General features: G+C 41.5%; 1 protein-coding gene across 1 annotated transcript in view; it reads left to right on the top strand.

The window, feature by feature from the left end:
* Window positions 1-20782, top strand: part of ipo11 (importin 11) — a 135790-nt gene that overhangs the window by 7177 nt on the left and 107831 nt on the right. Inside the window, exons 3-6 of the mRNA XM_079250701.1 lie at window positions 3176-3276; window positions 12885-12961; window positions 14025-14224; window positions 20634-20766. Coding sequence (XP_079106827.1) covers window positions 3176-3276; window positions 12885-12961; window positions 14025-14224; window positions 20634-20766 — 511 coding nt within the window. The remainder of the gene's footprint in view (window positions 1-3175; window positions 3277-12884; window positions 12962-14024; window positions 14225-20633; window positions 20767-20782) is intronic.

Below are 20782 nucleotides of genomic sequence, written 5' to 3'. Positions count from 1 at the left end.
TCAATCTGAAAATTTATAAAATACCAGTTTTCTAGCGTATTTTTTAGACATTTTCACATAGTTGTTTTGATAAAACAGAACCCGTTTTACATGACCATGAAAATGAGAAATCTAGGAATCAGTTAATTGTAATAATCTAATAATACTTAAACATTTACTTTTGAAATACGATATTCAAAAGGTTATTGTCTAACAATTACCAGGCCGTTATCAGATTTTTTTCAAATGTTTTTTTCCATTTGCTATTTAAATGTAAAAATCTTAAAATCAGTTATATATTATGTGGATAATGTGTATGCTATGTTTAAGTGTATAGATGTAGCGCCTATTTCTAAGACCTTACTATTGCGTTACTCTTATTTATATCTGGCTGATGCACAAGAAAGATGTCAGCTATATGATAATGTAATTAAGTTGTATTAATCTGCAATGACAGTAAAGGAATCTGAAGCCTATAGTCTTAAACTTAGCTGCTAATGTGAAATGTATTAATCTGTTTAATAGTTTGCAGGTGAATGTGATCCAATAATGAACAAAAAAATCCTAATTTGTCATTATCTCAGCAAGTACAGGCTGATTTTGGGCATATTGGTGCCTCGTCACAGTTGTAAACATAATGTAACAAAAACTATTTGTCCTATTATGTTTTTGTGATAGTTTTCAAGCATTACATTTAGATTTTGTATCATCAGTCACTAGGGGTGGAAAAATCGAATAGAAAAATCGAAAATCTGGATTTTTTTTTGCTTCACAATTTTAAAATCGAATTTTTTGGTTAAAAATAGTTTTTCCCAAATAAACAAAAATAATCCATTATAAAAATTTTTGTCGTTTTTATTGATCTTTTTACTTGTCTTTTTGGGCATTATAGCAGCAGAATGATTATCTGGCTACTGTGTGTTTTTTCCTCATTGAAATCAAGAAAAATGACGAGCAAAAAAAGTTTTATACATAATTTTTGTCTTTAATCTACAGAAATCAGCAATATCAAAGAATTGTGAGAATTGCAATTTAAATCAAATCGGCACCCAAAAAATCAGAATCGAATCAATTTAGAACAAAAGCATATCGTCACAGCCCTATTAGTCACCATAAGAAAAATTATGCGTATAGTCTTAAAAATCCAAATTTGGCAATATCTCTGTTTTTGGACAGAAGTGAGCTCTTAGCAAATGCACAGACAATTCAGTGTTGACACCATACTCAGTGTTAGCTGTTGTATTCACACATTGGTTCCACGTATTACCAGGCAGCTGGCTGAGCTCTAGAAGAAATCATGAGCTGCAGGTTTAAGGTGTTTGTGTTGTCACATGCAGCCCCTCAGGAGCATCTCTGGAAAAACTTAGGGTTGCAGTGAATGTGCAAAAACACTGCTGTTTGCAACACAGAAGATGACCTCTGTTTCATATGTGGACAGTGGGGAGGGCTACTTGAGACCTTTAACATTGCTATGTCTTATATGTAATCGCATAACTGTTTTTTAATAAGACTGCTTGCCCAGTGAACAGAAACAAATTTGATTAATGACACCACACTGATGTATCAGCAAAAATGAATTGAAAATGAATGAAAAGAACCCGAGCCTGATAAGCAAGTATCTAATGGTAATGGTAATACCACTAGGATTGGTGGACAAGACTGTGTAGCTGTCCTCTTCAGCAAGGCGTCTTTTGTGTTTAATCAGACTGTATACGTGTTCGTTTGAAGCTGTAGCAAACTGCCGGCATCCTCTATGATGTTTAGTAGTTCTCATGAAAGCGAATAAAAGCAACCTGCTTTGTTATGAGTCTCAATGACTTATTTCAGTGATTTTCATTGTTTTAGCCACTTTTGCCAAAAAATATACAAAGCCTGCTTGCTGTTTGTCATCCTTTTACTTGGCATTCCACCGTATATGCAGTATAGCAGTCGTACCAAAACTAAATAGAGAAACATTAGGATGATCTTTAAAAAACCTAAAATGAGCAGGTTTACAGTCTGTGTTTATAATGAAGGGTGGCAGGTTAATTATCTGCTTATTAATTAGCTCTGCCACATTTCCTCATTGGCATACAGAGGAACACAGCTGATGTACAGAGGGCAGCAGTGGAAAGACTATGTTTCATTAGCTAAGGATACTCGGCATGTTTAATTGTAATTCTTGGGGTGTTGTTTGTGAAGTGTACCGCAAAAGACTGGAATATGTATAAATAATTCATGTTGTATCATATCTGTTTCAGAAACCACGCATATGTACACTTTCCTTCATGTTTAATGCCAATAAACACCCTCAACCCAAAGGATGCCCCCTTCACTTGTTTACCAAAACTAGTAAAAGTGCACAGTCCAAACCAGCCAATGGGACAGTGGTTATTATGATAAATGTCAGCATATGGTAGCCAATAAACATAAAGTAAAAAATGTAGCCTCATTTATTTGCCATTTTCTCATCCTGATTTATCTAAATAGTCATCCATCGTAGAGCTGTACACCAAGCTGTGTTCCATGAAAACTCAACAGAGTAGCACATTTTATCCTATCTATCTAAAGGATAGCATTAGCTAATCAAACAACAGCCAAACCAGAAAAGCTCTAGTTTTAGTGGTGGATATAATAAAAGCTAAGTGGCTGTAAATGGATTTTCTTTCTTTTCTTTGAACCAGAATATTGAAAATGGTTTTGCTGTGGAACTCTGCTAATGGTCTGAACGGTCTCCTTGATGCAACAGATGGATGTTTTATATCCGTATAAAAAGCAAAAAAATGTCACTTGAACTACACACCCCATAAACTGTGAAAATATGAGCCAAGATTCCAATTTGTGATATTACAGAGCTGCCCTTTATGGAGCGCATGCCGTTGCAGTTCAGAGGCCAATCACTAAATACAGCCAAAGTCCTCAGCTATATTTTCCAGCCTTATGGTTCCATTTTACAAGACAGACTTATATGAATATTTAAATTATTAAATACATTTTACTGTCACAGATTATTCTTGTCACTTAAAGCTGCCTCTTAAAGTGTCTTAATGGCATCCAGTTCATTACACTGGAGCCTGATTAGGCTTATTACCCTTTTTTTCTCTCATGTCGCCACAGCAGGACCAGCCCTTGAACTGCTCATTGTTGCTCTTTTTTTTTTTTTTTTTTTTAAAACATCTCTGTATGTGTGTGTTGTTTTTTTTTTTTTCCTTCACAGAATATCTTCAACAACCATATGCTGGATGTGAACGTCAGGTGGCTCGCAGTACTGTACTTCAAAAATGGCATTGACAGATACTGGAGGAGAGTAGCGCCTCAGTAAGTGCCTGCATGCCTCTGTTGCTCCACTGCTGTCAGCCTCACACTTTCACTCTTTCACCTGAAGCCTTTTAGTCTCTGTAGTATTGCTCATCTTTGCACTTGCGGCCTCACTCACTGAAGCACTGTCTCTATTCATCAGCGTTAATCTTGTTGCCTTTTGTGTGTGTTTGGTATAGCTGTTTGAAGTTTGTCACAGATTTATTTTTGCATTCCTCTCTTTTGTCTCGATTGTCTATCATTTCCATTGTTTTTTTTTTTTTGCTTTTTTTTTTTTTTTGCTTTTACCAGTTGCAGCTTACGTCTGCAGATTTTTGCTGCTCAGATTTCTGCAGTTGCAATCCTTTGATTTCTCCTGATTAGTCATATCATTGTGCTTTGATTTGTTTTTTCCCACTCACTTATTGCTTTTGTGTCATCTATATCTGATATTAGGACAGCTTTGAGTATGCAGACTACTGCTCGTCTTTGAGTACTTGATTGGCTTCCTTTGTCTGCTTTGATATTAAACATATGCTCTTAAACTCACAGGACACTCAGCCTCAGCACTCTGTGCGCATTCTGAACACACTCCTTTTTAAAATGTCCTCTGCTTTCCAGTGTGTGGCCATGCTTCATTGCAATGCTTTAACATGAATTTTTTTTAATTATGTTTTTCCGAGTCATTTGTCTTAAGAAATTTGGACTATTGTGTTTAAAAAAAGATAAAGAAAGACTATTAAAAGTGGTCGCACAGTTTTAAGAGGGATTTTAATCTAAGGTGAACGAGTTAATGGAAAAATGTGTGAAATTGAATAAGAATTTGAGCTCATGTCTACTTACTGACCAGTTTAGCACCCAGATCTACTTTGGAGCAATGCTGTTGTTCTCTTTCATAATATTTCGCTCGATGTCTCACTATGGGATGCACGCCTCTGTGCAGCTCTCAGAAGCATTAATCTCATTACGCCAATCCTGATTGGCTGGTGAACATGTCCGTCCGCATCAGGTAGTGCCATCTACCTTAAATAGCTCATGCGGACGGCACCGCCTCATTCAAACACCTCTTCTCACTCGGAGCATATCTCGCGTCTGGGCTAGCTAGCTAAACTGTCCGCAGACTGACCTTTTAGCTTCGGTCGCCGGGCGCTACCTAGCCTTTAGGCACATTTTATTGCTTCGTTTGGTCACACCAGACCATCTCCTGTGCTTCCTTGCCCCACCACGGCTCGGTCGTCACCATTTTTCAGCCTCACCACGGCGAAAAAATAAAATTTACTGTCGAGCATTAGCACACCAGCTAACTCCTCGGCTCTCACGGTTAGCACACCAGTTAACCACCTCAATTCCCCGCTCGCTCACCAGCTCGCTGGGAATGGAGGCAAAGAACCCTCACACCAGAGGTGATGGAGACTCTGGGGCCCGTTCCTGTCGATGCGGGAATAAAATTTCGAGCAGAGACCCACACCAGGTCTGCTTGTGCTGCCTGGGGCTGGAACACGCCCGACTAGCAATAGATGTCCCGGGCTCATGTCAACACTGTGCGGTGTTCACGGTAAAAAGTCTCCGCAGACGGCTACCTCGCCAAGCTAGCCTGTCTGGACATGACCCTTATTTCACCTCCACCGACATTGCCGTCGAAAGGGGAGGGGATGGCGGGTCCACTGCGGTAGTGGTACCGGAGGCCAGCGTCAGCTGGGGCTCCCAGCTCGACCTGGTCACGGACCCCCCACAGGAGGAAGACGTCCTGGACCTGGACTATGGAGAAGATGATGTCGCCTGAAGTCTCCTCATATCAGAGGACGAGGAGGAGGACGACATCTTTAGTTCTTCGGCCCGGGCTGCACAGCCCGCGGCCTCCACCACCACTCGGGATGGAGGTGAGGGTAGCACACCAGATTCTCCCCTCCCCAGTTCGGACATGCTCGACATGTGTAAACGCACTGCTGCCCGTCTGGCTATCCCCTGGCCGGCTGTTGTAGCGGAGACCGCCAGGTCCCGCTACGAAGGGAAGAAATTACCCTCAGCTAAGAGTGTGGCAAAACAACTTCTCCCCGTCTTCCCGGAGCTGCTGGACGAGGTGACGCGCTCGTGGAGGGACCGCCCGTACAGCAGCAGGAGCCCGGTTCCCGGGGCCTCATCCCTCGACTGTGAGGCGATGGAGAGCTTGGGCCTGCTCCGGATGCCTCCAATGGAGCCACTCGTTGCAGCTCAGGACTTTTTGCAAACCCAGGACCCAGCAACGTGGGAGGAGATTCCGGTCATCACAGACCTGTGTCTCCGCGTCCAGCGCTGCGCGGTCCAGGCCACGGGGAGAGCGCTGGGAACTATGGTGCTGCAGGAACGGGTGCGGTGGCTCAACCTCGCCAACCTGTCAGACAGGGAGAAGGACGACGTCCTCGACATGCCCATTATTCCGGAGGGAATTTTTGGCTCAGCATTGGCCTCAATGCAGCAAAGATGTGAAGCCAAAAAGAAGGAAGACGAGGCTCTCCGGCTCTGCCTTCCCCGAAAGCCTCCTGTTCCCTCCCCCCCTGTGCAGCGCAAGGCTCCTGCGCCTGCTGCCTCCCATGTTTCGCAGTTTAAAATGCCTAAACAACCGAAACTTCAGCCCACCAATTTTGCCCGGTCGGGCCAGCTGGCCTAAGAAACCAGCAGCTACAGTCACAGCTGCGCCGGCACCCCCCCGCGCAGGCTGCCGCTTTCCAGGCCAGGAAGAAGAAGCGAGCAGCCTGAAAGTTGCTTTCTTCACTGGTGCAGCTGGCAGTTCCCCGTTCGCCAGCTCCACCTGTTTGGTTTCCGAGTGTGCGTCCAGGGCTTTCCCACGCCCCCACCTCCTTGCTGCCATGGACCGTGCCGAATCAAGACGAGGGAATTGGACATTGGACGACAGAGGTTTCAGCGGTTGCTCCTCTCTCATGTCCACAAGCACACACACACACACACACTTTTATTAAAGAAAATAAAAAGTGTTTCGCTGCAGCATCCAGGCAGAGTGCCGAGGGCGCAGCTAATATAAAAGAAAAACAAAGCTGTGAGAATAAACAGCGTGGGTGCGGGACCCGCAGCTTCCCCTCGGAAGAAAGCTTCAGCTTTCTCCGATGTGGGAGGGGCTTCGGCTCCGTCACTGCGCTGTCAGGGAAGCCCAGTGCCGCCGACAAGTCACTCCCCTACTCCACCAAGAGAGGGCGCCAACGCTTCGCAGGAGTTTTCTCTTTTGGTGGGAGGCCTGCAGTGTGTGTCTCCGCTCTCCCTCCGAAGGGAGAGATGGGCCACGCACGGGGCGTCGCCCTGGGTATTAAGGACGATCTCGAGGGGATACAGGCTGCAGTTTGCCACTGTTCCCCCGAGCTTCGCCGGCATTATACACTCCCAGGCTCCAGGGGAGACCGCTCGAGTTTTACAAGAGGAAATGTCCTCCCTGTTAAACAAAGGAGCGATCTGTGTTGTCAGTCCCGCACAATGTCAGAGCAGTTTTTACTCCAGGTATTTCCTGGTCCCCAAACGGGGGGGGGGGGGGGGGGACCGGAATTCGCCCGATCCTGGATCTACGCGCTCTGAACAGACACCTGAGGAAATACAAATTCCGGATCCTGACACATGCATCTCTGCTGCGCCTTGATCGACAGAACGATTGGTTCACTTCTGTCGACCTAAAAGACGCGTATTTCCACATCCCAATTTATCCTCCCCACAGGAAGTACCTGAGGTTTGCCTTCCAGGGGATCTGTTACGAGTACCTGGTACTCCCTTTTGGCCTGTCTCTGAGTCCGCGAGTGTTAGTGCGATGCACAGAGGCGGCGATAGCCCCGCTCAGGCGGCAGGGCATCCGCTTGGCTACATACCTGGACGATTGGCTGCTTTTGGCATAATCAGAACAGGAAGCCAGGGCTCACACACAGATTCTGGTGTGGGACCTGTCGGACTTGGGTTTCAGGATAAACACGGAAAAGAGTATGCTGTCTCCGGTGCAAAGCATAATCTTTCTGGGATTATCCCTGGACTCGGTAACTTTCACAGCGCGCCTCTCAGCAGAGCAGGTGAGAGCTTTCAGGGCGTGCCTCGCACTTTTTCGTCTAGGCAAATCTGTTCAATTCAGATTATGTCTTCGATTACTCAAACTGATGGCATCTGCAATTCTTGTAGTCCGACTTGGCCGCCTTCACATGAGGGAGTTTCAGCTTTGGGTGGCCTCGTCCGGCCTTGACCCCGTGCGTCATGGCACACGGAAAGTGCTGGTCACTCCGAGTTACGTCAGGACTCTGCGCCACTGGCGGGCTCCGTCCTTCCTGACCCGGGGAGTCACTATGGGTCCAGTTCTGTCCAGGAAGGTGATCACCACGGACGCAAGCCTGACAGGCTGGGGTGGAATCCACGAAGGCCAGCCTGTGAGGGGGCTGTGGAGTGCGGACCTCCAGAAAACTCACATCAATTTCCTGGAGCTTTTGGCGGTGTTCCTCTCCCTGAAACACTTTCTTCCGTCTTTGGTCGGACATCATGTTCTGGTCAGGACGGACAATACGATGGCGGTAGCGTACATCAACCGCCAAGGAGGATTACGCTCCCATCAGCTACACACGCTGGCACGCAAACTGATCCTTTGGAGCTGCGGCCAGTTTCTCTCCTTGAGAGCGACGCATGTACCGGGAGCTCTGAACACGGGCGCGGACCTGTTGTGCAGGGGCGCGCCGGTTTACGGGGAATGGACTCTGCACCCAGAGGTTGTGCAACAGATCTGGGTCCGTTACGGTCGGGCCACTGTGGATCTGTTCGCTTCCAGGGACAACGCGCAGTGCGCGATGTTTTTCTCCCTGCGGAGCATGGATGCTCCCCTGGGCATCGACGCGTTAGTGCACGCCTGGCCGCCCGGTCTTCTTTACGCATTCCTTCCCCTGACATTGATACCTCCCACTCTGTCCAGAGTGAGAGAACAGGGTCACGACCTGATATTGATAGCTCCGCATTGGCCTGTGATGCATTGGCTGGCAGAGATATATCAGCTGCTGCGCTTGCAGCCCTGGCAGCTCCCGCTGTGCAGGGACCTGCTGCTGCAGGGGGGAGGGTCGGTCTTTCACCCACACCCAGAACGCCTGGCACTGTGGGCTTGGCCCCTGAGTGGCACAACTTGTCAGCTGTGGAGCTCCCATAGCGCGTAATTTCCACTATACAGAGTGCGTGGGCCCCCTCCACTAGGTCATTGTATGACTGTAAATGGAGGGTGTTTGAGGAATGGTGCCGCAAGTACGGCCACATTCCTTTTCAGTGCTCGGTGGGGACGATCTTGTCTTTTTTACAGGATCTGATTGACAAACGGAAAGCCTTCTCCACGGTTAAAGTGTATTTGGCAGCTATTGCTGCCTGCCACATGGGGTTTGGAAAGCTGACGGCAAGCCAACATCCGCTGGTCTGCCGTTTCATGAAAGGGGCACGTAGGCTTCTTCCTGTGTCCAGACCATTGGTCCCGCCATGGGAATTGGCCGTGGTCTTGGAAGGATTGAAGGGTCCCCCTTTTGAGCCTCTGGAAGGAGCGGATTTGAAACACGTGTCTCTCAAGACAGTGTTGTTGCTGGCTTTGGCTTCAGCGAAATAGGTTAGCGACATCCATGCCCTTTCAGTGCATCCTTCGTGCGCTCAGTTTTTCCCGGGTGATGTGAGGGTAATTTTGAGACCCAACCCGGCTTTTGTGCCCAAGGTGGTGGGCTCCTGTTCCCCTATAGACTTGGTCGCCTTTGGTCTCTTCTCGGGAGAACAGAGGTCGTTATGTCCAGTTCGTGCAGTCCGCACTTACATGGATAAGACTAAGAGTTTCAGAAGGAGCAATCAATTGTTCGTGTCCTGGGTTAATCCTCATAAGGGAAAGCCCGTCACGAAACAGCGCCTGTCCCACTGGATGGTGGAGGCAATCGCTCTGGCCTATACAAGTCAGGGTTTGCAGCCTCCTGGGGGCCTGCGAGCACACTCGACTCGGGGCTTGGCCGCATCATGGGCCTTATTCAGGGGAGTTTCGGTTCAGGACATCTGTGCTGCAACGAGTTGGTCCTCGCCTCTCACTTTTGTCCGGTTCTACATGTTGGATGTCTCCGCCCCGTGCTTAGCACACGCGGTTTTGACGTCCTGAGGACTCTTTCCTGTAGGTTGGTGGACGCTGGATAAGCTTGTCTGGTAATATGGGAGCTACCACATCCCATAGTGAGACATCGAGCGAAATATTATGGAAGAGAACTTTAGGTTATTTACATAACCCCGGTTCTCTGAGTAATATGAGTGAGATGTCTCACCAGACAACCCTTCTTGCTTGGGCGAGTGAGAAGAGGTGCTTATCTTGAATGAGGCGATGCCGTCCGCATGAGCTATTTAAGGTAGATGGCACTACCTAATGCGGACGGACACGTTCACCAGCCAATCAGGATTGGCGTAATGAGATTAATGCTTCTGAGAGCTGCACAGAGGCATGCATCCCATAGTGAGACATCTCACTCATATTACTCAGAGAACCGGGGTTATGTAAATAACCTAAAGTTTTTCACGCAGACTGCACCTCATTTTTTTTTCAAAGCAAGTGAAAGCTGTTTCTTTAAAAAAAAAAAAAAAAAAAAGGATTACCTTAATGGCAGTAAGTTTGCTGCTTAAATGTGCAATTTATTTTTACAGTAATTTATCACACTATTATTTATTTTAGAGGTAAAACAGCATTCCTCAGTACTTGAAAAAGAAATTCAACCAGTCTGATGGGATATTAAGTTAATAAAAGATGCAGTTTGCATTTTAGGTCCATATTCAATTTTTTATGTATTGGAGTAACCTGCCAAAGTTACAGTAAATGTTTCATTTAAGTTTTCTTTATGTGGGTCCAATACACTTCCATATTCTTTCAAAGAGCAAGAATCCAGTAACAAGCAATTCACTTTGTTCTCTGGGTTTTAACGGGGATTTTGATTCTAATATAAGGAGAATTCATTGAAAAGAGGGGAAAAATGGTCATTATTAATAATATCACTGACAGACACTTCATAGTTGGAAAGACATCCCTAGTTAATAAGTCAACATTACTTCCTCCCATTATTCTTGCAGTTTTTCAGGTTTGCAGGTATTTGTGCACGACTAAGTCATTTAATAGTAATGGTCCCATTATTATTAGCATTTTTAGTTCTTTTTACGCAGCGGTGAAAATCTCAGTCCTGCTATGAAAAATTACAAACTAGTTTTAGATGAATGACAGATTTTCCTCTGATCTCATTTTGTTTATATTAATGACTACCCTGAAGTATTCAAAATGATTTTTTTTTTTTTTTTTTTTACCTCCAACAGAATAGATGAAACTCGTTTAATTTTTCCTTCACTTTATTTCATATTATTATTAAATGAAGCATCATTCGTCTCATTCTGACAAAGTTGATCCAATAACACAAACATAAACAGTAAACAAACACGCCAGACATGAAAAGTAACAATGAAATTCAGAAAAGTTTTAAATATGAACAACAATGCTTGTAGCTTCTCGAACATCCTCAGGCAGACGTTTCCCAGGGCTCGGCAGATGAAAACTTCAAGCTATAAAAGTCGAACGTTTCAGTCAGATCTTAAAAATAATTCAATAAATTTACAGAGGTAAACTTTTGAGTGTTTGCGTGGCGTTCCAGCAGGGTTTACAGGTTGTTTTGTATGCGTGAAGCACTGCAGTTCTAGCGGTGATATGTCATTGAAAAGTCCTTTTTTCATGATTTCAACACAGCTGTAGTGCAACTAAAAGCTTTTTGTGTATTTTTTTTTAGACATTTACTTCAACCATGTTTTTAAAAAAAAAAAAACATTTTGTGTTATATTTTTGTGATAATTATATTTAACAGTGTTGAATTGAAGGGGAAGATCTGAAAGACAGACTCTTTCTGTGAGCCAGACTTTCCCTTTAGAGGAAGGAGTCCACAGATCAAAGTCGTTCTTCATCATTACCTTTTTATTTTGAGATGAAACATTTTTTATCCTGTTGGGAAAAAGTCTCTTCTGCGATTACGGCATCCCACTCGTTTGACACTTGGGGATTCCTACATGGTTTAAGGATGAAAATGATCCAAATCAAATGCTGTGACCTTCAGAAAATGCATCTCAACTTATTTAAACATCCATGCAAGCCTTGGGGCCAGCGTCTTCATCTTTTATGTTTAATCTTTGATCTTTTGGATGAACAATGCTCTATTTTTCCCCAAAAAATCTGCAAACAAGTCGAATCAGTTACACTGAAGCAGATCTGATGGTATCTAAACGCTCAAAAGTGCCCTTGTTTATATCTGTCAACCATTTGTAAGTTCAGTGAAAAAAATATTACATAAAAATACAATCTGCCTCGATATGTCTTTGTTGCAGTTTTATTTATTTTTTATTATATTATAAAGCCAATCAATGTGTTTTTCTACAGAATAAGGCAGGTGCAGAATACATACTTTTGCATAACTCTTATCAAAACTTCTGTTTGCTTATTTCTGTCTTGCTTAAATGACCTCAAACAGATTTTTAAAAAAATAAAGAACCAGTAATTCTTCTGAAGGTGAATCAAACAGTATAAGTTGGATGGCAAAGATTTTGCTGCCTAATGAGTGAACAAAAGGCGGTTTTAGACCACATCTGCTTTGACTCGGTATTGTCTCTTCAACTCTGTTATTAAATATGCACCACTACCAACTTTGACTGTTTTAAAATAAAAAAAAGCCATTATAATGGCCTAAAAAGATGGAGGTTTAGATCTGCTCTTCCTAGATGTTTGCACTCTCTTTGCATACTGAATCATCTTTGTGCCTTGCTTGTCATTTGTCCTCCAAATCACTTGATTTTCTGGCTTCCTTTGCTTATAGACACAAAATCCATGAAGCCCAGGCACTTGCTTGCATATGTTAATATATCTTTTTATCTTTTGTTCTACTTTTTTTTTTTTTTTCAACTTGATTCGCCCCCATATCCCCAAAATATGTGCATATAGCAAATTTTGTTTCACTAATTCCCATCTCCCTCCAGGTAATTTGTCTTCCATCCACATCTTTTTTCCTTCAGGGTTAGGGTATGATTCATGCCTTCCTCCTTTTTCATATGAAACACTCACTCTGCCTTCCTTCAGCAGCAGTTCAAAGATACAGCACAGGGAAAACCTGAGTCGTTCCGTCAGAGCCAAGTTGGAGGAACCGGAGACTTTATTCAAAGTTTACTTACATTGAGCAGTTTGGGTGGTGCTGCACTGTAGAATGTTAAACATTTAATTGATTTAAGCAGTCCCACAACAACTTGGCAAATTGATGCCTTCTTCATATTCTCAGCATGTTAAAGTTGTTTGCATGTGCAGAATGGGAAATGAGATCTCAACATTTTTGTTAGATACGTGATGCCGGTGCCCTGATTTTATCAAGCCGCATCCTGGCCTTGTTTGTCTTGTTTCTGCATCTTTCTGTTTGTTAAAACTGATTTTGAAATGATATAAAATGAAAAATGTTTATATATATTTAGTGAAACTACGTTAAAGTTAAGAATAATGTTAATAAATAATGAGATCATATTTCAATGTTCATGTCCCTTGTACTGTATTTCTTTCTCTCTCCTGACCACCTTACTTCTTCTGAATGTGTTTTTGATTGCTCTGTTCACAGTGCACTATCAGAAGAGGAGAAGACATCGTTGCGTGCTGGTCTTATCACAAACTTCAATGAGCCTGTCAATCAGGTCAGTGCAAAGAAATTGGATGTACTGTGAAAAGGGAACTAGAAAAAAAAAGTGATTCTGAACTAAATTAGTTCCCACAAAACTACATAATGTGCAAGGATACTGACCTGGAAATTCATTGGCTAGGTGCAACCAGTTCCCTCTAATGAGGAAATGCTATTTTACAAAGTCGGGAGGTTAAATGGTTAAACATGCTAAGTGTGCGTACTGATGCTCTACTTTCACAATTGAGAATTTTCAATATAAGTAATTTCTTTTAGCTCTCAGAAATACCGGTGCAATCAAGTAATTCAGGAATCTGTCTGAGGTGGCACAGAAGGTGGCTCTAAATGATGGCCATCCATCCTGCTTGCTACACTTTCTGTATCCCTGAGGGACAGCTCTGTAACATCAGGACGGATGGGGTCTATAGAGCAAGCAATGAATACGATTTAAGTGCCATACGTCTTGGCAGTTACAGCCTCTTTTTGTCAAGTTGAAACTCTACAAGAGGTTGTGTGTTCAGTTTGTGTGTGTATGTGAGATTGTTAAAATGCTTTATGAACAGTTTACATATTGAAGTTTGAATACCAATGCATATTCTATCACATAATCCTGCTTTCTTAAACACACACTTTTTTTGTCATTGACATTTAATTTAGTTATAGACACTGCACATTTAGGCACAAAAATCATCTGGATAAATCAGTGTATAGACATGGGAAAAGATCAGAAATCACCCACTCACACAATATGTGGTTTGTTTTTAAATCTTTGAAGTTTGCATGTCATGACATTTATGATCGAGCCTTATAAAAGTTCATTAAGTTGCAGTAAGAGTTTAGTTTATAAGCTTTTGGATAGCAGTCCTTTTCAGTTTATTTAATCTATACTTTGCTCAAACAAAACCTTTATAATAAGCGTGAAAAAGAATGTTAAATTCTTTAAGTCCTTTCCTTAAATTGAGTGTTTTAAGGTTTTGTTTGATAGTTATATAGATAGCTCAAGTCCAGTAAGTTGGCTGGCTTTAGCTTAACCACCTTCTGCTGTGTTAATTCTTTGCCCCTCTGTGTTATTCCACCAGATAGCAACCCAGATCGCCGTCCTGATAGCCAAGGTGGCCCGTCTGGACTGCCCCAGGCAATGGCCAGAGCTCATTCCAATTCTGCTCGAGTCCGTGAAGGGTCAGGATGGCCTGCAGCAGCACAGAGCGCTGCTAACCTTCTATCATGTCACTAAAACCCTGGCATCCAAACGTCTGGCGCAGGACAGACGTCTTTTCCAGGATGTAAGTCTACAGTTTTAGCTGCTCCTCCATTGTCATAAACAGTGTTTTCTTCTCTCGTTTTCTTATCTTTCTTGCTTGTTTTGTTTCTTTTTTTTTTTTTTTTGTATTTAGCACCAAAAGAAAAGTAGACTGAAGTCCTGATTTCTGGATAATTGCTGCTTTTGCAGGATGTGCCTTTATGCTGTTGCTCTGTTTTGTTTCTGCAAAATGTTTTGAAACTAGAAGACAATCAGCCACATTCTTATAGACTGGCTCCGTTTCAGTTTCGTGTTTTGTCTGTAGGAGATGCTGTTTAGCTGTTCTGTAGATCTGGGACGACGATGACGGCGTTCCTGCACGAGTATCTGCTGTCACGCGTGACTCAGGCATGATTATCCTGCATAGTGGTGGATTTATTTGCATTGCTGGAGTGTGTGTGTGTGTGTGTGTGTGTGTGTGTGTGTGTGAGAGCAGATGTGCTGGGAGAAATGTGATTTTTTTTTCACGACAAGAGGAAGTAAATTACAGCAAATGCTATCAACATTTTACCATTCATTTACCATTATTTCAAAGAATCAACAGCATTAGCAGAAGAGAGCTGTAAAGAACATTTATGTAACAGGAATATAGTTATAAAACAAGCTGAAAGAGAAGAGGGAGAACGAGAATGTAATGGATCATTGGATACTAGAAACAGCGACTAAGTCCAAAAACTTGGATGCATGTCAAGGGCATTCTGCCAGGATTTTAGCCTTTAGGCACAGCTTGAAACAAAGAAGATCTAAGCCCCATTAAGTTCTGCACATTTTACTATAAATGATGCACTCATGACTTGACTTTGAATAACCTATGCAGTGATCATCTCTGTCTCAATATATCAGGATCTAAGGCCCATGACCTCACTTTAGATTTCTGTTCCAGCAGTGCTGAGACATTTGACTATAGCACATCCTCTATTATTAAATTTTAACACTGGATAATCATTTCTGTAGCTTTATATATAGTAAATAGGGTTATTATTGGTATACACATAATGCTTCAGTCAGCCTGCTATGTGCAATGTTGCTGTTTGCCTCCCTGAAACCCCCCAGATGATTACAGTGCAAGAAAACTGTGACAGCAATGGAAAACTCTTAAACTTAATTCAAATTTTTGAGCTTATAAAGAGCAGAAATTATTCAAAATTGTAATGCATCATTTTTACCTTAATGCTGATCGAAATATCTAATGTGAAGTTTGGCTTTGGAGTCTCACTTAAAAGCATTGACAGCACTGCAGAGAAAAGAACCAGAAATGCACATTTTTTTTCTTTTTTGTTAAAAGGTATTTAGGAGTGCTCAACTTGTGATGAATATTACTGTAAGAGGAGCTAAACATGCTATAATTGATAGGCAACTGCTGGATTTTATTAAAAAGATTACTTGCTGGGCTCGATGAGCTGTAAAAAAATTTTACGGTCAAAATAATGAAATTGCGCATGTCAGCAGATGTTGAAAATGATGTCTTCTGTACATATATCATTATCAAGACAGAATGGTTAAACGTTCATGTTGACTACATCAAGAGATGATGGCATACCTACAGAAGTTTACACTGCTAACTGTACTCCTTCACCACATACAGGATTAATTAGATGCAGTGGGGGGGAAGGTGGTAGTGTGGAACTGATGTGACCAACTTGTGAAAGGAGGAGGAATCACATCACAATTTATTGAGTATAATGTAAAGTGTGAAGATGAGACTGATTTCAAGAAGAATGAATGAATTGGAACACTTTTAGAAATGATTTCTGTCTCCTCACTCTTACAAGTACTTATTTGAAAAAGCGGAAATCTGTAGTGTCCTTCAGGTCAGCCTTTTTCTAATAATATTTCCTCTTTCTCCTCAACAACAGTCTCCTGCTACCTTGGGCATTCATCTAACAGTTGATCCCAGGAGGACATATTCATGATGTATTCATGGATTCTCCGTGTTTCATCCGGGATAGGTTGCCCCTGAACACAGTCCTGTCTTTTAAAAGGAAAAAAAAAGAGAAAAAAAACATGAAGAGTTTTCATGTCTTGACATCAGTGGAATTTATCTCCTCAAGCGACCTATTTACTATTCCAGCTGGTTTATCTGATAACGGGTAGTTCCTCTGAAGTCAGATGCTTAGATATTATCCCAACTGTCAAGTTGATGACTGAACACTGGCTAACACCACCCGTTAATTCATGATCACTTTTTTGTAGGATGGTCTATTCAGAATCCCTATTCAGATCCTCCCTTTGTTGCTATGAATACAGAACACAAATGCAGCTCGCACAGCCGAGGGAACAGCACCAAGTTATGCCCGAGAGGATTGCCGTGAACTTGATTTTAGCATTGTAGTCTTTTTTGGTTATTTTTTTTCTCAAGGCTTTCACTGTCCTGTTAGTCACCATCACTGCCTGTTGAGTCTCAGTGGTTCAGCTTTTGTGCTGCGAGTACATTTTACATGTTTTTCATGAATGGTGGCTTAAAGTGATAAACAGTGCACGTGAACCTACCTTCTGATCAATCATTTTACGTGTGAATTCAGCTGAAAACACAGCTGTTGGTTTTAAATTTATTTTAGATAGTTTGCTGATTTTTATCTGATGTCACATTTGTAAAATTAGCAATGCAGAGGAGGAGCTGTGAAATGACTTGGGGGGTGACTTCAGGGTAAGTTGCTGCAAATGGGCTGTATTCTGTAGCTATTTCTGACTCATTACATTGTCTGATTACTGAAACAGACAATATGTAAATGTAAACAGTCTTATTGGGAATGCAGCTGTTTTAAAATGCTGTTTGTGACTACAGCTTAGGACGGAGGCGACCAAACGTAAGGGGCTGACAGTTGCTGACACAAGGCAAAATGGTAATAGATTGCAATGGCATAGTAAATATGCTAATTGGCGCACTCTTTCCAGAAAGCCTCAGTTTCCATTTAAAGTTTTTAAAACTTCAGAGGCAACAGTTGTTCATGCAGAGAAGAAAACCCTGGGTTTATACATTTTCTTTGAGTGTTTGTGTATGACATCTTGTGTAGTTTTTACAACAGAACATTTATTCTCTTCATAAGAAATTTTTTAATGTAAGTTACGTATGGCCATCTACACTAAAAATAGTTTCTACATTATATTAATTCATATTACCCAGCCCAAGTGCATTCTGAGATGCTTTCCCACTAACCTCAGCTGTATATATACGTTACAACAGCATGTCAGCCCAAAAGAGTTGCATAGTTTTCCTTTCTCCTATTTAGAAAAGAGTATCTGTTTGCATTTTTTGTAACACATTAAAATGATCTGTAAGTTTCTCTGGGTGGTTTCGGTGTGAGCGAAACAACAGGAAATCTGGAAAATTTGCTTTTGTTGATATTTGACTCTTTAATCTTTGTTTGCTGCTGTAAAAAGAAGTATATTCACTATATAGACAGACTCGGTCTGTTGTTTTCTAACTGCAGAGCATTTCAGGTGAATGCTTTCACCCAGTGAAGTTAAACAATATTGGATTCTTAGATGCAACGTAAATCTCTCTTGTACTATTCTGCAATTCACCGAGCTTAATATTTGATGTTCGTATAACTCCTGAAGTCACATAAATAACCAATTTATTTTAATTATTTATCTGGAGATTGGCCCATGGGCTTTGTGTTAGTTGGACATTATGGGACCACATTAGTTTGTATGAGGATTTGTGGTGAAATTTTCATTCCAGCTCCTCCTTTTGTTTTTATAATGTTTATCTGTACAGGTTACAACTGGGATTTTGACAGGAAATTTAGTCTAACTCATGCAACTGTATTAATCTTTAAAAAGCATCCGCCTCAGTAATACTGATCAAGACTCTTTATTAATGCAGTAAGTCATATGGTGAAGTTGACTGTTTGCAAACATCAGTAAAGCTGCTTAGTGAGTCATCCACTGCAAACTAAAAAGAAACATCTGCTCTGTAAACCTCACAAAATAGTAGGGGATTTTTTTTTATAGTTTTGTTCCTTCTTGTGGACGCTGTACCTTTCCATGTTTTAATTTAGTCTTCTGATGGAGGAGTCGTCCGATGTTGTTGGCTTAAGTTCAATTTGTTATTATTTAAATAGTCAAATTCAATATTAAACCCATTCATTTATTAAGGAAAAGTATTGCAAGTTGAATTTGACAGGTCTAGGTTTTTTTTTTTTTTTTTTTACTACTAAAAATGAAACACGTCAATATTGTACATCAAAATATCTAAAAAAACAAAAAAACAAAAACAAAATTTGAGATCAAAACAACCATGTATAAAATTATTTTTAGGATTTCAACACTTTGAATGATTTGGAATTCAAATATTTATTTGAAAAACGCAAAAAAGTATTATTTCTCATACATTAAATAGTATGGGGAGGGTTAAAAAAAAAGGGTTAAAAAAAATAAAATAAATAAATTCGAGAGTTATGTAAAATGAAGAGGCTAATTTCCCTCTTCTGTGGGAATAAAATGAATGGTATTATCAGGTTTAATTATTATTTTTAATCTTAAAAGGTCATCTAGCTTTTTATCAGAATACAATTATAGGTCGTTGGATCCCATAATGACTGTTAAAAGACATATAACTTTCTTTCAGAGGAAATGGAAAGACATGACAGCCAAACTGAGGATGGCAGGAGAGAAAATATGAAATTGTTTCCTGAACTTGGCTCATCACTTTCAGCTTCATAAATTGGATTAGTCTGAGATCTAAGGCATAAAAAGTGGCAAGCTCTAGAGAACTCTCTCTAAAGAGGAACTTGCCAATCTTGCGGTTTTCTAAAGAATATATCAAAGCCTGTGCTGTGCTGTCAAAGTAGGGATTTCTCATTTAAGCAGGCACTCATCAACTTTACCAGTGCCTCTCAGGTTTCTCCCCACTTGATGTTTTTGTATTTCTCTGGTGGTGCTCAGTTTTTGTTTGTTCTTTCATTGATTTATTTATTAATAGATGTATATATAATTAGAATTAAACCATTTCAGTTTCCCTATTTATTTAATAAAAGGCTTCTTTGCTACCGAGTTAAAGGAAGACAAGATTTGATGTGAACTCCATTTAATAGTTGAAAGCTATGAATATTTCATTTTCCAGTGTTCTCACTCTGACACGCTGCAACATCAAGCCGCTGTTTGTGTCATTGAGATTAGACAGCTGTCTCTTTTATGCTATTTTATTGGGGAAAGCCACAACTAATTTTTCTGTGAAGGATTTTAAAAAATATTTTTAAGCTACTGGCCTTGAGCTTGCCTTATTTTGTGACTGCAGGATAAAATGATTAAAATTGACTACAGTTGGAAGCTAAATCAAGTTAAACTCCACCTGTGACTTGAAGCTCCTTGTTTGACTCTATTATTATATCACAGTGTATCACTAACTTTTACTCTGCCATGATTAAGATAAGATAATAAACTTTTTCAATCTCAAAGGAAAGTTTTGACGCTGGCTGCTCATGCACAGCATAAAAAACTTCACACTATATAGGTAAAATAAAAAAAAAAAAATAAAAAAATTACAATAGCTAAAATCAATAAATTGATTAAAAGATGTTACTAAAGACACAACCTTATAAATGGTCTGCTTAGTCTATTCAGTCATGAGATGCACCTTTTTCACTCTAACGAATTACCTCCCACCCATTCCTCCTCTAAGCCCCCCAGCCCCCAAAAGCCTTGTGCAGCAAACTTCCTCAGTCTGTCTGTGGAACAGTCTCTTGCTGAACGTCCTCGTCCTTTGTGAGAAGACAGAGGATTTGTGGTGTTGTTCATGATGGATTGAAACTTGGACAGAATTTTGTGCTGTCACTGCCTCTACAGAGTCCAGCCTCAGCCGAGCCTGCCTGTTTAATTATATTATTCAGCTGTTGTGTGCTCCTTCCGTTGGTGCAGCTCCCCCAGAGTACAGGCAAAACCATCGAGCAGCATCTTACTGCAGATGTTAAAGCAAGCCAGCCTCCACAGGAAGTAAAGCCTTGCTTTCCTCATCCTGTAGAGGTGATTAGTATTCAAAGACCAGTCCAGTTTATTGTCCAAGATGAGACCCAGGTAGGACGTGGCTGTCTCAATAGTCAATCCAGACAGGTTGTGGAGAAGAGGCTGTTTTTGAAAGTTCCACACCGGCTCTTTAGTTTTTGAGGTACTCAGTGGTAACTAGTTCCTCCCACTCCTCTCCATGAAGACAGTCACCAGTTTCCTGTACTCCTCCTCATTTCCCCTGATGCATGCAACGACGGCTGTATCATCCGAATATTTCAGCATGTGGCACAATTCAGAGTTGTAATGAGAGATCAGAGGTGCTGCTTATGTGCATGTAAATTCCTTTTTTTGTTTCACATTTGCAGCTAAATTACCCTAAATGCCTATTCAGAAAAGAATAATTTGATCTGTGTTACTTACTGTAATGTTATGTGTGTTGACAGCTGGCGTCAGGCATCTACAGCTTTGCATGCTCCCTGTGGAGTCATCATACTGACTGCTTCCTCCAGCAAATCTATGCCAGAGATGAGGCTGCAGCGCTCAGCTTGCTGGAGAGGACTCTGCTCTCTCTTAAAGGTGGCAACGGCAGACT

The sequence above is a fragment of the Telmatherina bonti genome (genome assembly GCF_933228915.1).
Source record: "Telmatherina bonti genome assembly, chromosome: 13".
Taxonomy (NCBI): domain Eukaryota; kingdom Metazoa; phylum Chordata; class Actinopteri; order Atheriniformes; family Telmatherinidae; genus Telmatherina; species Telmatherina bonti.
This window is presented reverse-complemented; position numbering and strand designations above follow the sequence as displayed.